This window comes from Apostichopus japonicus, chromosome 1 (assembly GCF_037975245.1).
Source record: "Apostichopus japonicus isolate 1M-3 chromosome 1, ASM3797524v1, whole genome shotgun sequence".
Taxonomy (NCBI): domain Eukaryota; kingdom Metazoa; phylum Echinodermata; class Holothuroidea; order Aspidochirotida; family Stichopodidae; genus Apostichopus; species Apostichopus japonicus.
The window spans coordinates 8,447,284-8,466,391 of NC_092561.1; the positions used below are offsets into that span (position 1 = coordinate 8,447,284).

A 19,108-nucleotide genomic window follows, 5' to 3' on the forward strand; every position below is an offset into this window, starting at 1 on the left:
CTTCATAGACTCCTTGTCCAGTCGCGCAGTTCTTTGTCTTACGTGGGAACAGGTTAACAGCTTTGCAGTTGTTACAGTGCCACCTGTAACACATGTTATACCGTGTTACGAATACAGAGTATTAATTACTGATGCACGGTTGTGGGCCATTTTTTTTGGGGGGGGGGGTAAACTGTTTCTATATGAAGACAGACTAATAATTTTTGGTCAAGTAAGGGCGCTGTTTTTCTTCTGTTTTTCTTTATGTTGGAAAATGTGACATTTTATCCGTGAATTACATATTATAGTGCCACTTGTGAGCAAAAGAACAACTTGATTCTTTATTAAGCACATATTATCTATAACCCAGACTATATTTCATGTAATACCACTCCGGACGTAACAAGAATCATTTTCTGGAAGGATTTCAGAGCCACGGCCCATGGCCTACATGAACAGTATAGCTGCTGTATACCAGCTACGAATATCGGCTGACGACGTTTCCGTCATCACACGAATATTTTTGTGATATATACATTGTCAATCTGTACGATTTGTCGATATGTCAGTACGGTATATGTTCAAATTGTTTAGCTGTGTATTCTAAGGGAAACTTATACAACGGTCAGTTGTGTGTGTGTTTATGGTGCTTCCTGGTGTATAGTATAGATAAAATATATGCATCAATATATGAGCTATTGCTTAACACACAATGTCATACACATATTTGGGATATTTAAACCACGAAAAGTGGAAAAACTTTCACCGGTTTTTTTGTTTGTTATGAAGTTGTGCATTGATTAAAGATGATTCATCTTAAGGTAGGAATGAAACTATAGTTCGGTCATATTTTGAGGGTACTTTGATCTTAAAAAAAAATAACAAAAAAAAAATCTTGAGAAGTGCTCGAAATTGCATCAATTTAACCCACTATATTCTGGGGGTACTTCTGGAATACTTCTGGAGTACAACCCGGCGCAAGAATGCCATAGATGAATTCCGTTAAAAAAAGAAGACCATTTTCATACAAACTTCAAAATTCCTTGGTATATTGACATCACTGTTACATTTTAAGAACACGTCCACATCCATTAACATCCATAGACTTAAAATAACATAACAAACAAATGCAGGAAAATAATTGTCAAGTCCGAGATTGCCCATTAATTATATGCTTCTTATTAACGTATCCAGTTAACTATGTTCTTTTTACACATCTGTCATCTTTTTCATACAGTGATTTACCATATAACTTTCTGCTCAGTTATGTTGTGAAATGTGGATGCTACATACGTTACACTTACATGCGGTTCAGTTTTGAAGAAAATCAAAAGATCTTACTAGCCAATTAGCCACTTTATCAACTACATGAAAACATAAAAGTATTTTCTTCGAATGATACGAATAAAGAATTAATACTGCTCCCGCCACATCCCTAATCCTTTAAGATGAGTTCACGGACACTATTTTATCACATTTAATAAAGATTTCCTATGATCCAAAATTTTGTCTTAGAAAAGTTGATCGTTAATAACTAGATATATTGTATAGTTCGTTTAAGATTTGATTGTAAAAAATATTAGTTGCTCGCTAAAACCGGAATTATCAAAATAGTAACTTGTCAATCCATTACGGGTACCGGTACTAATTAATTTGTACCACATCCGTTCTTATAAAGATTACTCGATGGTCCATAAAATCGGTTGCAATCTGGTTCACTGTCGGGACAATGTTGCTCACAGTTTGCGCCCCATCTCCCCTTAGGACAGGCTGTAAATACAAATATATGACAGAGTGACGTAACAATGTTAAATTGATGTTATGGTGGTAAGTTCTGATGAGTCATACCGACGCGTCTTGAGGTTGTATAGGTTTGTTATAAAGTATTAGGGTACTAAAGCATGTATGTCACTAACCTGCGACAGCTATCTCCATCTACCAAACACTTTGAGGCTATAAGCAATATGTGATAAACACATTTACTATAACATGATCAGTAGCGAACGACTACAGCTGAGCAAATATATGTGTCGCGTATGTTTCACTATATCTGATAATACGCCTACATCTGAGCAGTGTGTGGTGCGTGGTGTTTTACTATACTCGGGTGAAAAGCCCACAGCTGAGCAGTGTGTGGTGCGTGGTGTTTTACTATACTCGAGTGAAAAGCCCACAGCTGAGCAGTGTGTGATGCGCGGTGTTTTTCTATACTCGGGTGAAAAGCCCACAGCTGAGCAGTGCACATGTGGTGCGTGGTGTTTTACTATACTCGGGTGAAAAGCCCACAGCTGGGCAGTGTGTGGTGCGTGGTATTTTACTATACTCGGGTGAAAAGCCCACAGCTGAGCAGTGTGTGATGCGCGGTGTTTTACTATACTCGGGTGAAAAGCCCACAGCTGGGCAGTGTGTGGTGCGTGGTATTTTACTATACTCGGGTGAAAAGCCCACAGCTGAGCAGTGTGTGATGCGCGGTGTTTTTCTATACTCGGGTGAAAAGCCCACAGCTGAGCAGTGTGTGGTGCGTGGTGTTTTTCTATACTCGGGTGAAAAGCCCACAGCTGAGCAGTGTGTGGTGCGTGGTGTTTTACTATACTCGAGTGAAAAGCCCACAGCTGAGCAGTGTGTGATGCGTGGTGTTTTACTAACTCGGGTGAAAAGCCCACAGCTGAGCAGTGTGTGATGCGTGGTATTTTACTATACTCGGGTGAAAAGCCCACAGCTGGGCAGTGTGTGGTGCGTGGTATTTTACTATACTCGGGTGAAAAGCCCACAGCTGAGCAGTGTGTGATGCGCGGTGTTTTTCTATACTCGGGTGAAAAGCCCACAGCTGAGCAGTGTGTGGTGCGTGGTGTTTTACTATACTCGAGTGAAAAGCCCACAGCTGAGCAGTGTGTGATGCGTGGTGTTTTACTAACTCGGGTGAAAAGCCCACAGCTGAGCAGTGCACATGTGGTGCGTGGTGTTTTTCTATACTAGGGTGAAAAGCCCACAGCTGAGCAATGTGTTATTAGTATATTTTGTTATACTCGGGCGAGAAGCCTACAGTTGAACAATATGTGATGGGTATGTATATCTGATATGCACTCAGAGGAAATCTACACCCTTGTGCAGTACTTGATGTATGCTTATGAGTATTTTACTCTGCCTAAGGGATATTGTGTAAAGCAATTTGTGACTGTGTGCGAAGGCGTCACTTAAATCGAGATATAGCTAATATGTATGTACTTATATGCAATACTGTGTACTACGTGTACCAAATGTAAACAACTAATGGTTTATCAATTATCAATTCTGGCATTCAAAGTAGAAGTCAATGTCGAATGGTACAGATTACGTACCTCGATCACATGCGTTTCCTTGCCAGCCGGATGCGCATGTGCAACCGTAGTTGTCCCCATAGCATACCAAGTACCCTTTGCACTTCGGGTCGCCATCTGGTAGATCATCGCAAAGCAACTGGTCGCCCAAAAGCAGCTCACTACCATCAAAACTTGCAGCTATAATATAAAAAAGTCCTTTTTTTAAAACCTAAAGAATATAAGACTTATTTACACCAGTCTACCACCCCCGTGACCCCCGTTCCCCTACCCCGCACTTAACAGTATTTAGTATCATTTATTCTATATATATATTGCCGTATTTAAAATATCCATCCCAGGAAACCAACACAAAACAAAAATTAAACCGAGAACACAAGAACACATCAATTTCATTGTAGTACCGTATATTAACACCGTGCATGCATGTGGTTATACTGTTAATATTAAACGAATATGGAATCAAATGAAAGGAATATATAGGAGTATATAGCTTGTTGATACTAAGAATCACGATATACCACCTATTAAATACATGTGAGTCTTGTCAATTCAAGTGGCTGGAAAACTTGTAGCCTAACACCCGATACACGTAACCCCTTACCCCCCCCCCCACGCCTCCCCTCCCTTTCCAACTGCCTTCCTATACGTTTTAAACTTACCGCATTCACATTGAGTGCCCACCATGAATGGAGGGCATATGCAACGGTCGTTATTATCACTAAGTACTCCACCGTTTAGGCATAAGCGCTTGGTGAATGCGCATCCAGGACCAGACGCGAAATAACTCTCTGGGCATGCTGTATTAAATCATAAATAAGTACATGTAAATATCAAATTATATTTCTACTGGCTGCTGACCGAACTATTTGTTTACGAGGAGCTGACGTCATCAGCAATTTAAGCATTATATCCAAGCTGAGATTTATCATAATTTGTAAGCTGAATAAATATAGTGAAATTCGGATTCACTATATATATAGTATAAAACTAAAAAACAATTCTGTTTTCTTGAGAATCAATATTCCAAGAGTAAATTTCTACCTGTAAGAACGCTTGCAGTGTTTATTTCGACTGTATTACTTGATCAGCCAACTTTTCAGAGTCTGATGTTCAATCGAGTGATGCATGCGTTCGATGAAAATGCGCAATCAGTTGGATAAATTTACATAGTTTCGAGGCATTTCTTTCAAAGATACAGTAACTAGGTATTATTTTGTCCTGCTCCTATCCCGAGACAACCTTTAATTATCAGTAGTCGGCATTTAATCAAACTGGCTCGTTAGCATAATTAAAAAGTATAACTCCAAATCCATGGTGTATACGTTCCCCACTAATTGCCTATAAGTAGAAAATTACATATACAATCTACACTCAAATCAAATGTTCCCTATAGTATCATATCTTAATTAACCTAACTTTTTGATCCGCCGACAGAAAACATTCACCGGACGCGACCTATGGATACTAACTGAGTACTCAGGAATAGTCCAAATAACTGTATTTTCTTAATGAAACATATCGCGAAAGCTATCAGTTAAAATTGCAACTTTTGTGGAAGTGGGCTGAGATGGGTTCGTGATCTTATTCATACATTAAAATCTAAGCCTTCCCTGAATTACGTTTCTAAACTGCGACTTATTCGCATTAACAATGAAAAATATACACCTCTATATTATGTAGACTATCACACGGTATATATTCTCTGAGTACATTATTCCAAACCGTACCGCCAAACGGCATCAAATGTAATCACTAGATTGGCATTTTTATTGTAGTGCGCGTGCGCGCTACAATATTGGCATTACTAACCAAAGTTAAACGATACCTATAATTGACTGGATGTTGAAACTTAAAAGTCTCATATAGTATCTTTACATCTGCAGTTCCAGAGGCATAGCTGTGTAGCCAGCATATTCTGAGCCTGTCACGGCACTTACAAGCCCCCTCACTTTGTAAGTACCTACAATATGACTATACTCCCTGCAGTGTGTTGTCCGCCCAATAAGTAACACCATTAACAACCGAAACAATCTTCCTAATACTGCAAGCGATCCACGCACGCACTACAATACTGCGTATTTGTCACTGGCAAATGCAGTTCAATTTACAACTTATATTCTCAAATTTGTACAACTTACTCGCAGCTATTACGAGGATGTGGACAAACCAGCCTCTCGAAGCCCGCTTTCCGCGCCTCTGTATGGTGTAGAGTCCAGCGTCGTCCGTGTGCTTAAGGATGAGTCGTGGTCCTGAGTTGATATTCCGCTTCTTCCCCTTACACCATTTAATCGCTCTACACCCAGGCCTGTGAGCAACACCAATTGATACTGGCTCATCTAGGTCATTGGAAGTTATTGAGCTCGGATAGATAGTTACCGTCTGTACACCTCTTGTGTTAAGTACATCTGCAATAAATGAAAGAAGCAGAATGTATGTCAAGGTTTTGTGATTAATGTTTCTAAATAGCACCCCCCCCCCCTCTCCCCTTTGCAACCCTCCCATTCACACACCTACACACAAAGAAAACTTGAAAGTAGTTATTGACAAAAAAAAATTGTGCGTAGACGTATTTATCGACAGAGCTAATACATAGCCTAACTTTGCCCCACACTGCACCATTTCACGTCCAGTTTTGTCCCTTGCAGGGCAGGACCTACCTTGGGTCGAAGAGGAAGGATGAGACCCCCAGCTGCAAGTGCAAACCGTTACAAACGTACCTTCGTCCCGATGGCTATCACATATTTATTGTAGTGCGCGTGCGTACTACAATATTGTCATTACTGGCCAATATATATATATACATATATATATATATATATTGCTCCTTAATCCGCTTCCCGTATAGTCATGGTTTATTTGGTTTTAATTCCATCATTGCAAACTTACACTTATCTAGCGTCATACTTTCATTGTGTTACATTTAGTTCTTTTCAATCGCCTGCAGTATTGCTGACCAAGTTCCCAGGGGGGACCGAAAATTCCAATATATTTTCTAAAACTTACTCCTTATTTGTCAATTATGAGTCATATCTTATTTCTCTGGGTTTCTCTAATATATATATATATATATATATATATATATATATATATATACACACACTAGGTAAATAAACTGACCTGATTTCGGCTTCACGAATGTATATCCACTGAGTTGATTACCACCCATGTTTAGTGCGAATGAGCCAGTGTATTGGCCATACCGGACTCCTCCCAAACGGTTTCGTTCATTCACCTGTAGGAAACACCCAAATGTCATTCCGTTTCCCGGTGTCGTGATCAAACCAGTTTGGATGCCATCACTCGGTAGCCCTCCTTCCTTTGTGATACTGAATTCACCATCTCGACCGAGGTTTTCGATCGCGTAGATATGCAGAGTAGAAGATCGACCGGTCTCCGGATAATGAGAGATCATGAAAAATCCCTGATCAGGTGTCGCATAATTAGGACTTGGCACTCCTGTTGATATGATTGTATATAGACGTTAAAATAATATTTAAGGGCTCAGTCGTGAAAATCAAGAAAACGGAAAGTGTGCAGGAAAGCAAAGGAGCTATATATATATATATATATATATATATATATATATATATATATATATATATATATATATAGCCAAAGAAGAAAAGCTAACAAAATTATTGTAGCTAAATACTTCCCTGCAGTCAATACTATACCCATTAACGCGTCATAATTTATTCAATATCGCGTCCGCTCCAACTATTAGAATGCATTACAAAAACATTATCTAAGTAATGATTACAATTATATCTTGCTTAATTAAGAATAATTTAATTTTTGGCACAATAAAAAATTCAAAATTACCGTGGACACAGACAATAAAAATTCCGGCAGCGTAAAGAATTGCTTTTATTATCCCGTCCATTTCGGTCTTACACTGTTCGCAACAATATCACATTGATTATTGTGATAGCAGAGTTATCGTCGTCGCTCAAAACAGACTCAATGGAACGGTCAGTCGTTTTCGTATATAGTTCTTTACAATACACAATACAAAACTATTGACCCTACACGCATTATAATCTAAAACGATTTAGTCATGCACCAGGGACAAAAACGACTGGTTTCTTCTTTTCTTTGTCTTTTCATGATTTTTTATTCATATTTGATGTCAAGGTGATTAGTAATCCCTTTTTATTAAGGTATTACTGTTAATTCCCCTTCGTTTGATTCAAACGAACCTGTACTCCCCCCCCCCATCTCTATCTCTCCCCTCCCCCCAATAAATAGATCCCTGACCAGATCGGTTAGTTTTATAACTCGTAGTTCTTCAACACAAACCATTGACCCTAAACGCATTAATCTACCACAATTAATCTTTCCATTGATTTGCACACTAAAGTTCGTCACTTTTCAAGGCTCGCTAATTAAGCATAGGGTAGAGGTTTTCAACTGGCAAATCCTACCCACCGCATGATAGCTGCGGTGTTGGCCTATCATTGCACTTGCACATTTCCGTATCGTGACCGTTTAGATATTGAGCTAGAAGAGGATCAAGTTTAGCATACTGAACCCCAACCCTTCCGTCTGTTTTTCACTCGGAATTACATCCACATTTTAACCAAGAATTTCTAGAATGACTTACATCACCTTTAATCCTTCTTATTTCACACCATCTGTACTTTATATAAAAAGCAAATCCAAAAACAATGTCTTTCTTCCGAGCGGATGTAACTTATTGTAATAGTGGTATTTTGCCTGTCTCCTATATAAATATTATATATTCAAAACAACGAGAAAGTATCTCCTGCTTCTTAATTAGGTAAATGGAAGATCATAGTTACGACAGATACATGAAACAATTAATTTACTGAATAGAAACATATGCAATACAACTATATATAATGTAATTAGATGACTTACAATACAATGCAACGCTTTGTAATAAAAAATAATAGAGTACAATAAAAGTCATGCACACTATAAAATGTTATGTGATATGTGATATATATTTATATATATATATATATATATATATATATATATATATATATATATATATATATATATATATATATATATATATATATATATATATATATATATATATATATATATATATATATAAATATATATATGGCCCGTGGTTCGAATCCCGGTGGAGGCTGAAAGTTTTTTCACTGTTCTTGATTTTCCAACTCATTGCGATTTTCATATATATATATATATATATATATATATATATATATATATATATATATATATATATATATATATATATATATATATATATATATATATATATATATATATATATATATATATATATATATATATATATATATATATATATATATATATATATATATATATATATATATATATATATATATATATATATATAAATATATATATATATATATAAATATATATATATATATATATATATATATATATATATATATATATATATATATATATATATATAATAAATATATAATGCAGTACTATATATATATATAAATATATATATATATATATAAATATATATATATATATATATATATATATATATATATATATATATATATATATATATAATAAATATATAATGCAGTACAACATTCACAATGCGATGCAATACAATGCATTACCATAATTTAACGCAATACCATACCAGTTTCACGATCATTTCTTTCAAACACTCATATGATCTCTATACTGTATTAGAATTACGATGGTTAAGAAATGGTAAAGCCTATACAAAGAGAAAGACTTTACACAGCCAATGACACAAAGAGACACACATTAATACCGACAGTGAAACAATACACGGGATTCGTATTTACTGATTCCTTTTCCTTTTCTCTCCCCTCCCTCACCCCTTCCTCCCACCCACCCCTTTCCACCTTCTGAACCGTTTTTCAAAAATTTGGATTCAAACTTGTGGTCAACATACATCTTTAATTTTAAACTAAGGCGGTGACAATTTAGCACCTGAATGTGTAATGATGCAGGGAGTCAATGAATAAAAGAACAGCCTCTGCCAAACCATTCGGGACCCAGGAGAAGGTCTATATTTACTAGAAGCAAACAGAGATCGATTGAAGAAGTCATTCGTTGTTTGTTTGGTTATTTGGCTAGAAGAGCTCAGATCAACACTGTGAAGGATCCATCTTTAAACAGAGGATAAAAACATTACACGCGTTATTTTGCTCAAAAGGACGAACAGAAACTTATAGAAAGTTACGTAATACTTCGCTACGACAAAACTTATATTGCTACATTTGCCGTTGTCTTTTAGCAGAATGTCACTCCCATTATATTGTTGATCACTTTCATGGACTTATTCATTTTTTCTCAGTATGCATTTTTTTTTAGGAAAATTATTTTTTTTATGTAAATTCTATTTGTAGTCACTTTCTTGTTTTGATATATTTAGCTTCATGATGAGTTGTTAACGGTTTTTTGGTGTCGTTTTTGGGATGATTTATATAGTTTTATATCTTCTTGTATGAACACCTTATTATTTTAATATTTTATTCATCAATATATTTTTTCCCTAAAAAAAATAGAGAAAAATTTCGGCTAAAATTCATGAGCGATATTCTTTAGTGTCAATGAAGTATAGTAAGTTACAATGAGGGACGGGTGTAGGTGAAGTTAGAGAGCTGCTCTTAATTGTTATTTCCGTGTTAATCCGTATTGCATTCACTGTTTCAAGCAAATAAGAGGACATTGGTATACATAATGTACACATTTCGATAATTCAATAACAGAACCTGTTGGTCGTAAAGCTTCAAAGGTACAAATGAACCATTCTAAACATATGAGACATATTTATTTATTTATTATCGAAGAAAGAAAATATATATATATATATATATATATATATATATATATATATATATATATATATATATATATATAAAACTCTTCAAAATTAGAATGATTTATATGTTGCAAATTAATTTATTTATGGCATTTGCGGCTCGAAAGCTTTTTTTAATGCTATGTTTTTTTTTTAAGCAACTAGATGTTTAGGCGGAACACCTGTAACACCTGTAACTTTGTACACCGTAACTTTGAATTAACATATGTACAAGTACATAGAAATAAAATACATAAATATACGTAGAAATAAAATACACAGAAATACATAGAAATACATAGAAACATATATACATACATACATACATATATATATACATACATATATATATACATTCAAATACAGAAATACATGAAAATAAAATACATGGAAATACAAAGAAATACACAGAAATACATACAAATATATAAAAACACAGAAATATAGAAATACATATACATATATAGAAAAAAGAAAGACAATACTTTGATAGCGATGTCAGTTGTCTTTGTTTGTATTGCTGTTTGTTTGTTCGTTTGTTTGCTTGTTTGTTTGTCTGTTTAAAAGATCGAGCTGAATCAATTGACTATTCTTTGTTCATGTCTCTCAACCCCCACCCCCCCCCCCAACCCTACGCCTCTCCCTGGAATTATCATTTCTCCAGTTTCTTGACACAAAATATACATAATCATATATCGTACTTTTATCTTCCTCAGAATGAAAATAAAAAAATGATCAAGTTGGAGAAATTTTCGCACAACATTGACATTGAATATTTTAATTAATTCATGCATTATATATACCACGTTTCTTTTTATTTCTTTCATTTTTCATTCTTACTTTTATTTATTTATTTCAATTTTGTTCCAAAGAAGGAAAGAGGCCCTAGAATTAGTTAGTCATTCGGCAAACATCCACCCATCAGTATTTCCCCCCGCTATATAAGCTCTGTCATATTTAATCTAGCGAAAATGATTGCGTAAAATATATGCAGCAAATTTATAACGCAATAGTTATCAATGTACATGACCTATCCTAGTTTTTTTCGTGACTTGCAGCAAAATAAGAAGAAAAAAATATTGGAAAAGTTTCATACCCCCTAGAAACCAAAAGTGTTTGTTGAAACGGGTAAAATAATTTATGTAAAAAATAACATAATAAAAATACAAAAAATATAAAAAATAATAAAAAGTCGTGCTTTTTTTGTAATCTTTTTATTTTGGTTGGAACGAATTGCCATAATTTTTTCTGTTAAATTTTCTCTTCATTTTGTTTCCATGAAGGGATTTAAATTTTAAAATTTAATAAATTCCGAAAAAAAGGCGATAATTTTGGTATGTTCTTATGTGTTGCTCAAAACGTGTCAAATGTTTCATGTCATGCAAAAAAACAAAAAACAAATCTTTTTTTAAATTTTCTCTCGTTTGGTTGAAACAAATTGCCATCGTTTTTTTTTTTTATTTATTTTTAAATTTTCTGTTAATCTTTTTTATTTTAATGTTTCCATGAAGGGATGTAAATGTTAAAAATTTAATTGTTTCCAAAGAATGCGTTCATCTTACTTTATTGATGTTTTTCTTATGATGAGGAAACTTGGCGATCAAGTTTGATAAAAATTTTCATTGTCTTATATCTTGTCAAACATTTAAATAATAACAACGAAACATTTCTTTGTTATACTTTTCAATTAATCGTGTATAGATGTTATCTTGTTATCTTAGCCAGAATTATCAAGTTTTCTTTTGTTAATCACAATTACTTGCTCACTCACACAGCACACACAGACAGGAAAAATAATAATCATTGCTACAGGTTTAATATACCTTTATAACAAAGGTATAAAAATTAATTTTATCGCAGTAAATATTTCACTTGTTATCCTAAACGTTTCGAAGAATCAACAGGTTTAGATAAAATCGTAACCTAAATAACCAAAAAACGTAACTTTGATTTGATTTGATTTCTTCCTTTTGACTGTAATTAATAAACTCCTGTCGTTAATCGTTGATTGTGTTAAAGGGCTTTATAAAGAAGATTACCAATTAAGTTTTTCACCAGGCGTTCCACGCGCCCGTTTGAACGTTACCGTTATGTACCGGAAGTAGCGACACGTGTACCGGAAGTCATAAAGCGTGTTCACATTGGCTGAAGCAACTGAGTACCGGAAGTAAGATCCTGTCAACGCAGCCAACAGGAGGTTTTTAGTATATATAGTTGAAACAAACATAATCCGTCTTAAAATCTTGATGCTTTTGAAGAAATATCCACATATCAGATAAAAAATAAAGAAAACTCTTATAAAAGATTGAGATTTAAAAAAAAAATATGGAAAGAAAAATAATAATAGAAAGAGAACTTAACGATAATATAGAAGGAGAAAAAATACACTCCTTTCTGTGGGGGGTGATTTTTGTCTCTTTTTTTTTGGGTTGTTTAAAGATGATTGGATAAGGGGTGAAACAATTCAAACCGAAGAAGCAAAAAGTTTTTCGCTAAACGGTTTTAGACGGAAGCAGCTGAAACCTGACTTAAGAAATGATCACAAATAAAAAGTCAAGAAACGAAAACATAAAACAGATTTTTTTTTGGATACAAAATTATTTTCTTTTTCTTTATCTTGAGCTTATTTTTGCGGAACTTTTTCATTCCGGAGACTGATTACAGACCAACTAATGTTTTCATTATTTATAATCACATAATCTTTCATTAAAGAAAAGAAAGGGGTGGGGGAAGAAAGACAGAAACATGTGGAGAAAATAGATAATTTTTTTTTCAAAGATGAATTACTTCCAGACGAATTGTTTCAATTTTTTATTATTTGTTCATTAATTCAAGAAGACAAATGAAACATCAGATTTAGCAATAAAGACAATTATAGGTTATATTTCTTCATGGGGAGGAGTGAAATAATATTTGACAGTTGATTCACCTGTCCGTTTTGTTGTTCTTATCTTCAGATAAGAACAGAAAAGTTATCAAATATACTTTTTTTATTTCGTATATAAATACAACCACTTCACGTGCATATCGTGTCAGATGTGTCAAATGTGTCTTTGGGTCTCAGCCGTGAACAGGAACAACATTACTATAATACAGACGAGAATTTGTTACTCTTTATATAACGAAATTGTAATCAGCCATCCTAGGATACAACACGTATGTGCACGCTGTTTACAATTCTGGAAAGTTTAACGTGTTATTTTCTGTGGAGCTATCGCGAAAGCAGTGGTGAAGAAAGTTCGAGGCGGTGGTAGGAAAAATAATATTTGATTTTCCGAAAATTTGTTACGGACATTATCATCAGTGGACTGCGTGAAGTTCTGGAAACTTCGCAAATCAAAGTAGAATCGTTCATATCAGAAACTTTGCTCCAGCGATTTCATTATTCTTACCTATTAATTATGTTTTATGGTTTTACTTTCTTATTGTTTAGCGAGCAAAATTGAAAAAAGTGTAACTTACCGTGTAAACACGCCACCCCACGTCTCTGTATAGTATACCAGTCCTGTGATATTCTTCTCGCGAGATTAGTAGACGTCTATTTACAGCCGTTTTATATTTTATGTTCAGTAAATACCACTCCAGTCTATGTACCAAGTTCGCTTCAAATCTACTTTGCTGTGCGAAATCAGGACACGATTCTTTTTCTAAATCCCAGCACCATCTTGACTATAAATAATTAACATATCATCTATATTTTTTATGTCAGTTATAAGAAGTCAATTGAACCTTCCTTTGTGCCAAATTCTGATAATATTAACATACTACTATAGCAGAAAGCTCGTTGTGTTGGTTTTGTTATTATAATAATTTATGCAAAAAAAGGCGGAGTTTGATATAATTCTCGCAATCAGACACACCCAAATGACCTATATAAAAACAGTGCTTCGGTTTTGTATCAAATGAATGTTTCTTTTTAATTGAATAGTTAACGTTCTATTTGATATCACTTAAAATTGAAATCATATGTTATAACTTTTAGTGACAAATATTGCTTATTAGATCAACTCAATTTATTTTCATTTATGCACCTGAAAAAAAAATTCTTCGCTGTGAATTTTGGTGATCTTATTCTTTTCGTGTTCTCGCTATCTTGGGAATTGATATTGTTCAGCACATTTGAAATACAATTTTCGATTTTGGAAAGTGATGTATTGAATTTCGCGGTGTTACTGGTATATATATATTAAATTGGAGTGACTACCCCTAACCAACCCTCCCTCCCCCCTCCACCCAACCTCGCCCAGAAAAAAAAGGTGTTAAGAAAAGGACAACGAAGCATTTTGTTGGTGTTTGACAGTTTGTGTATATGGATTATTGTAACATGGAGCTTTACGATTCAGAAACAAATGAAAACAGCAACCACATTATGGACGATGAGCGGTTGGAAGACGAAGAAGAAAACAGTTTGCAAGAAAATGATGATGATGAGAACGAAGAAAATTCTTCTTCGCCGTCTTCTTCGACATCATCGACCGGAGACGACGGCAAGAAAAAATCCGGCGCAGCTCCGTCAAGTAACGGAGACAGAAAGAAGGGCGGGACGAGCGTAAAGGATAAAGAACCACACATGGTACAGCGGAGAAACGCCCGCGAGAGACGGCGCGTTCAACTCGTCAACGATGGCTTTACGCGACTTCGTCGAAAAATCCCCACCGAACCCCGAAACAAGAAACTCTCCAAAGTTAAAACTCTGCAGTGCGCGATCAATTATATTTTACATCTTCAAGAAACTTTAGATGAGGCGGATAAGTTACAGAGAGCGGCTGGGGGCGGGTTTAGGGGGTAGTATGACCACGATGAACCCGTCACCGTACAATAACGCGCATCATATGGGTAGCCAACAGGGGCATCACGAGGGACTTACGTCGGTACCGATGCAAGCAGGTTCTTGTTACAACGACTCATGGGGTTACTTCGAAAATCCTCCCATGGTAAGTTGAACTATGTTTGTTTGAACCTATGGTTTTTAATTTAAATTTATGTAAATTTCTTGGCTAATTGATAAATAAATAAAATAGTAATTAAATAATACGATATGTGGAAATGTTGTTTAATGGTTTATCCGGGTACGTTTTACATAAATTTCTCGGTATATTACAAAATAGAATAATTATTGATGAGCTACAACATGAAGAAAAAACAAGCAAGGAATGAAAAACACCGGAGTCGAATTAATTTGTCATTCTTTTATCTGGGTGATACACGAATTATACTGTTGTCGGATGTAGACTGTTGTAAGCAACGTTCCGTTTTTTGGGTGGTACAAAACCCTCCCCTCAACCCCTCTACCCTATAACCCCCCCCCCCCCCCCCCCACAGCAGCCTTCTTGTATTTATCAACCCGAAGAATTAAATCAGATTAGATCAGATCAGCAAAAGGAGAACCTTTGATAAATTTTTCGCTTCTTTTTAAAGAATATATTCTTATATTGATGTAGACAATTTTTAAGGGGTTGGGGAGGGGGCGGGGGGTAAGTAAATCTGGGGAAGGGAAAAATGAGAGAAATCTGAGAAAGGACAAGATGTCCCTTAATTTATTTAATGACGGCCACGTAGCCTAATGGATAAGGCATCCGACTTCGGATCGGAAGATTGGGGGTTCGAGTCCCTTCGTGGTCGAGCGTAATTCAGTTTTCTAAATTTCTTTCCTGAGAAATGCAAGATGTATACACTGCATGGGGAAATGGTGTAGGGAACTTTCCGTTCCTTGGTCCCTACCCCTCCCACGGCAATCCTTTTAATCATCAAACTAAAGAAATAAAGCAGAGGTACAAAGTTATCAGTATTTCGGGTTGGTAACAACATTCCGTTTTTGGTGTTTTCTTTTTTAATCATATTTTTCATTGCCAGGGGTGATGCTAGAGAATGCTTTGAATTTTTTATCTATAGTTATTTTATATTTCGTAAAATAAAAAATATATAATATTAGATATGGCAGCGTGAGTGTTCTTTACCTAATCATTATATAAGATACAATGTTATGGTAAAAAAAACTGTTTCCATTACTTTCATTAACTAACGGCCACGTAGCCTAATGGATAAGGCATCCGACTTCGGATCGGAAGATTGGGGGTTCGAGTCCCTTCGTGGTCGAGGGTAATTTTTGATTTTTAGTTTCCCAATTTTCTTCAATTTCTTTCAAGGGAAATGCACGATATATACACTGCATGGGAAATGGTGAAGGGATTGTTCCTTTGTTTGGTCCCTACCCCTCCATGCCAATCCTTTTAATCATCACTGAACTAAAGAAATAAAGCAGGGGTACAAAGTTCTCAGGATTTCGGGTTGGTAACAACTTTCCTTTTTTTTCTTTTTTTCTTGTTTAATCATATGTTTCATTGCCAGGGGTGAGGTTAGAGAAAGCTTTTGGATAATTGATTTAGTTATTTTATATTTTTTAAATTGAAAAATATTATAAAATTAGATATGGCAGCGTGAGTGTTCTTTACCTAATCATAATATAAGATACAATGTTATGTAAAAAACGGTTTCCATTTCTTTCATTAACTAACGGCCACGTAGCCTAATGGATAAGGCATCCGACTTCGGATCGGAAGATTGGGGGTTCGAGTCCCTTCGTGGTCGCTTCCTTTTTACGCACTTAACGTACTCATCACTTATCATACCGACTTCTACAGAAGGAAACGTTAATGTGTGTGCGATGTCCATTTCGTAATACATATATATATAATATAAATTATAATTTTAAATTATACCATATTTTATATATATATATATATATATAAATATATTCTAATTTTAACTGAAAGAAAACTAACTGAATATTAATGTACCAACAATAACGAGTGAAAACAATTGTTTGGCAAGTAGATGTATTTTATATCTTTTCACATTTTGTTTGCTTACATAGCCTGTTATGTGCTTTCTGATATTAGAATGATTTGATTCCCAATGTCTGTAACCCTGACAACGAAATTCGCTTCGTATCGTATCCCATGCAGTGTATTCGAAGACCAGGATGTCGCGCAATGCATACTCTGCGCGCGCGATCTATAAAATACACTGTTGTCACGGTTTGATGCAAAATGTCTTAGGTTTATGAATATACACATGGTGATCTATGCCTTTGGATACTTCCCTCAGCGCCTTCATCCGTCCTAATGCTGCCTATACCCTCTGCCCTATATTCCTCTCCACATGCTCTACTCCCATCCACATACCCTAATGCCCCCCCCCCATCCCCTCCGGTTTCTCCGTATGAAAGGTTGAGTAACCTTAAACTGTATTATGCATGGGCTCTCGCGAACGTGACCAAAAAAAATATGATGACAAAACACAAAGAACTTCTGTCATACGAGAAAATGTTTAAGATGATGAATGTTACATGCATCGTTAATAACATTAATGAAACAACATACACGAGACAAAGGAATGTAAAAAAAAACAGCATTTGGTGTTATTAAACAGGACAGGAGGAAATCAGAGGAAGAGGATGGGGAGGTTGCAGTCATCTCTCAAGCAGCTGGTCATGTTGGGGATTTATTTGTATGGAGCGGGTTTTCCCTTTCCATCAGCAAATGGCCACGTAGCCTAATGGATAAGGCATCCGACTTCGGATCGGAAGATTGGGGGTTCGAGTCCCTTCGTGGTCGAGCTTACTATTTGATTTTTAGTTTTCCAATGTTTCTAAATTTCTTTCACGAGAAATTTATGATGTATGTATATACTGCATGGGAAAATGGTGAAGGGAACGTTACGTTGTTTGGTCCCTACCCCTCCATGCCAATCCTTTTAATCATCAAACTAAAGAAATAAAGCAGGGGTACAAAGTTCTCATGATTTCGGGTTGGTAACAACTTTCCGTTTTGTGTGTGTGTATGTTTTTTTTTAACCATATGTTTCATTGCCAGGGGTGAGGTTAGAGAAAGCTTTTGGATTTTTTATTTAGTTATTTAATATTTTGTAAAATAAAAAAAAATATATAATATTAGATATGGCAGCGTGAGATTTCTTTACCTAATCATTATATAAGATACAATGTTATGGTAAAATCTGTTTCCATTTCTTTCAATAACTAATGGCCACGTAGCCTAATGGATAAGGCATCCGACTTCGGATCGGAAGATTGGGGGTTCGAGTCCCTTCGTGGTCGAATGTTTGTTTTGCTTTTGCACAATGAGATGTTTTTGCAGCATTTCCATATATATTTTCTTTGTTTCTCTCTTACAGAAGTATATGAGAAGGTTGAATTACTTTGAAAAGTCATTCTTTATCAATTAATAGTGTGTGTGTGTTAGGAGTGGGGGGGGGGGGAGGGGGGCAGGGGGAAGTTTTTTTTTTTAACTCCAACCCTTCCTGGCTTATGCTCTCCCACCCTAATCTTACTATTCTAGAGGGAATGTTGTCTTGATCAATGCTTTGGTAAAATTGGAAAATTTGACGGCCAAACTAAAAAGGTTGACTTCCAGAAGAACTACTCGAAATCGAAATTTTAAAGAGTTTGATTCGCTCTCTGTAACAACATTTAAAAGAGAGTTTCCACGAGGTCTAAGTGTGTGAGTATACGTTTTTGATAAAACACCACTTTAAATTCTAAAGTGAAGGCCTCAACTAAATACGAATTGTGACGTCACGTTTTTTGATAGCCCAGTAAATATCTTAACTTGAGAAAATAGAATACTGCATTATTCAAGTAAAATGTAGGTATATGTTCATCATATATGATAAAAAGTAGGCCTATATATATATATATATATATATATATATATTATAAGCATATCTGCGTATTCAAATATAGCCTATACAACGTTCGTTCATTGCTAATGTATAAGCAGGCTATGTTTCTCGGCTTTTTGGCGGGAAGAAACACATGACGTCACAATTTTGTGTGTTTTTATATCCAGTGAAGAGAAGTATGTTGATAAGGTACATGTAGGAAGATCGAACTAACGGAATTGTCTACAAGAGGTATATGTAACCGAACGAATAATCTAGAGGCGAAGCTCAGGGACTCGCA

The 19,108-nt window shown here is 35.2% G+C and overlaps 1 protein-coding gene and 5 non-coding genes across 6 annotated transcripts; 5 read left to right on the forward strand and 1 right to left on the reverse strand.

Moving 5' to 3' along the window:
- Positions 1-1,018: 1,018 nt before the first annotated feature.
- Positions 1,019-7,259, reverse strand: LOC139981196 (uncharacterized). The gene is made up of 6 exons (XM_071993799.1): positions 7,122-7,259; positions 6,417-6,755; positions 5,438-5,704; positions 3,959-4,096; positions 3,318-3,476; positions 1,019-1,749 (listed from the first exon to the last, which is right to left on the reverse strand). Exons 1-6 carry the CDS (start codon positions 7,180-7,182, stop codon positions 1,628-1,630), a joined length of 1,086 nt encoding a protein of 361 aa, XP_071849900.1. The 5' UTR covers positions 7,183-7,259; the 3' UTR covers positions 1,019-1,627.
- An 8,418-nt stretch (positions 7,260-15,677) lies between these two features.
- Positions 15,678-15,750, forward strand: Trnar-ucg (transfer RNA arginine (anticodon UCG)). The gene has a single exon. It is a non-coding gene; the product is annotated as a tRNA-Arg (tRNA).
- A 401-nt stretch (positions 15,751-16,151) lies between these two features.
- On the forward strand, positions 16,152-16,224 carry Trnar-ucg (transfer RNA arginine (anticodon UCG)). The gene has a single exon. It is a non-coding gene; the product is annotated as a tRNA-Arg (tRNA).
- A 419-nt stretch (positions 16,225-16,643) lies between these two features.
- Positions 16,644-16,716, forward strand: Trnar-ucg (transfer RNA arginine (anticodon UCG)). The gene has a single exon. It is a non-coding gene; the product is annotated as a tRNA-Arg (tRNA).
- Positions 16,717-17,671: 955 nt separating this feature from the next.
- Positions 17,672-17,744, forward strand: Trnar-ucg (transfer RNA arginine (anticodon UCG)). Its single transcript has one exon. It is a non-coding gene; the product is annotated as a tRNA-Arg (tRNA).
- Positions 17,745-18,171: 427 nt separating this feature from the next.
- Trnar-ucg (transfer RNA arginine (anticodon UCG)) lies at positions 18,172-18,244 on the forward strand. The gene has a single exon. It is a non-coding gene; the product is annotated as a tRNA-Arg (tRNA).
- Positions 18,245-19,108: the final 864 nt, after the last annotated feature.

Excerpts from the sequence above, each read along its gene's own strand:
- LOC139981196 (XM_071993799.1), bottom strand. The coding sequence starts at position 7,182 with ATGGACGGGATAATAAAAGCAATTCTTTACGCTGCCGGAATTTTTATT. Across the intron at positions 4,097-5,437 it reads CATCCTCGTAATAGCTGCGA|CATGCCCAGAGAGTTATTTC; the intron begins GTAAGTTGTACA and ends GATTTAATACAG. Across the intron at positions 1,750-3,317 it reads AGGAAACGCATGTGATCGAG|CCTGTCCTAAGGGGAGATGG; the intron begins GTACGTAATCTG and ends TTGTATTTACAG.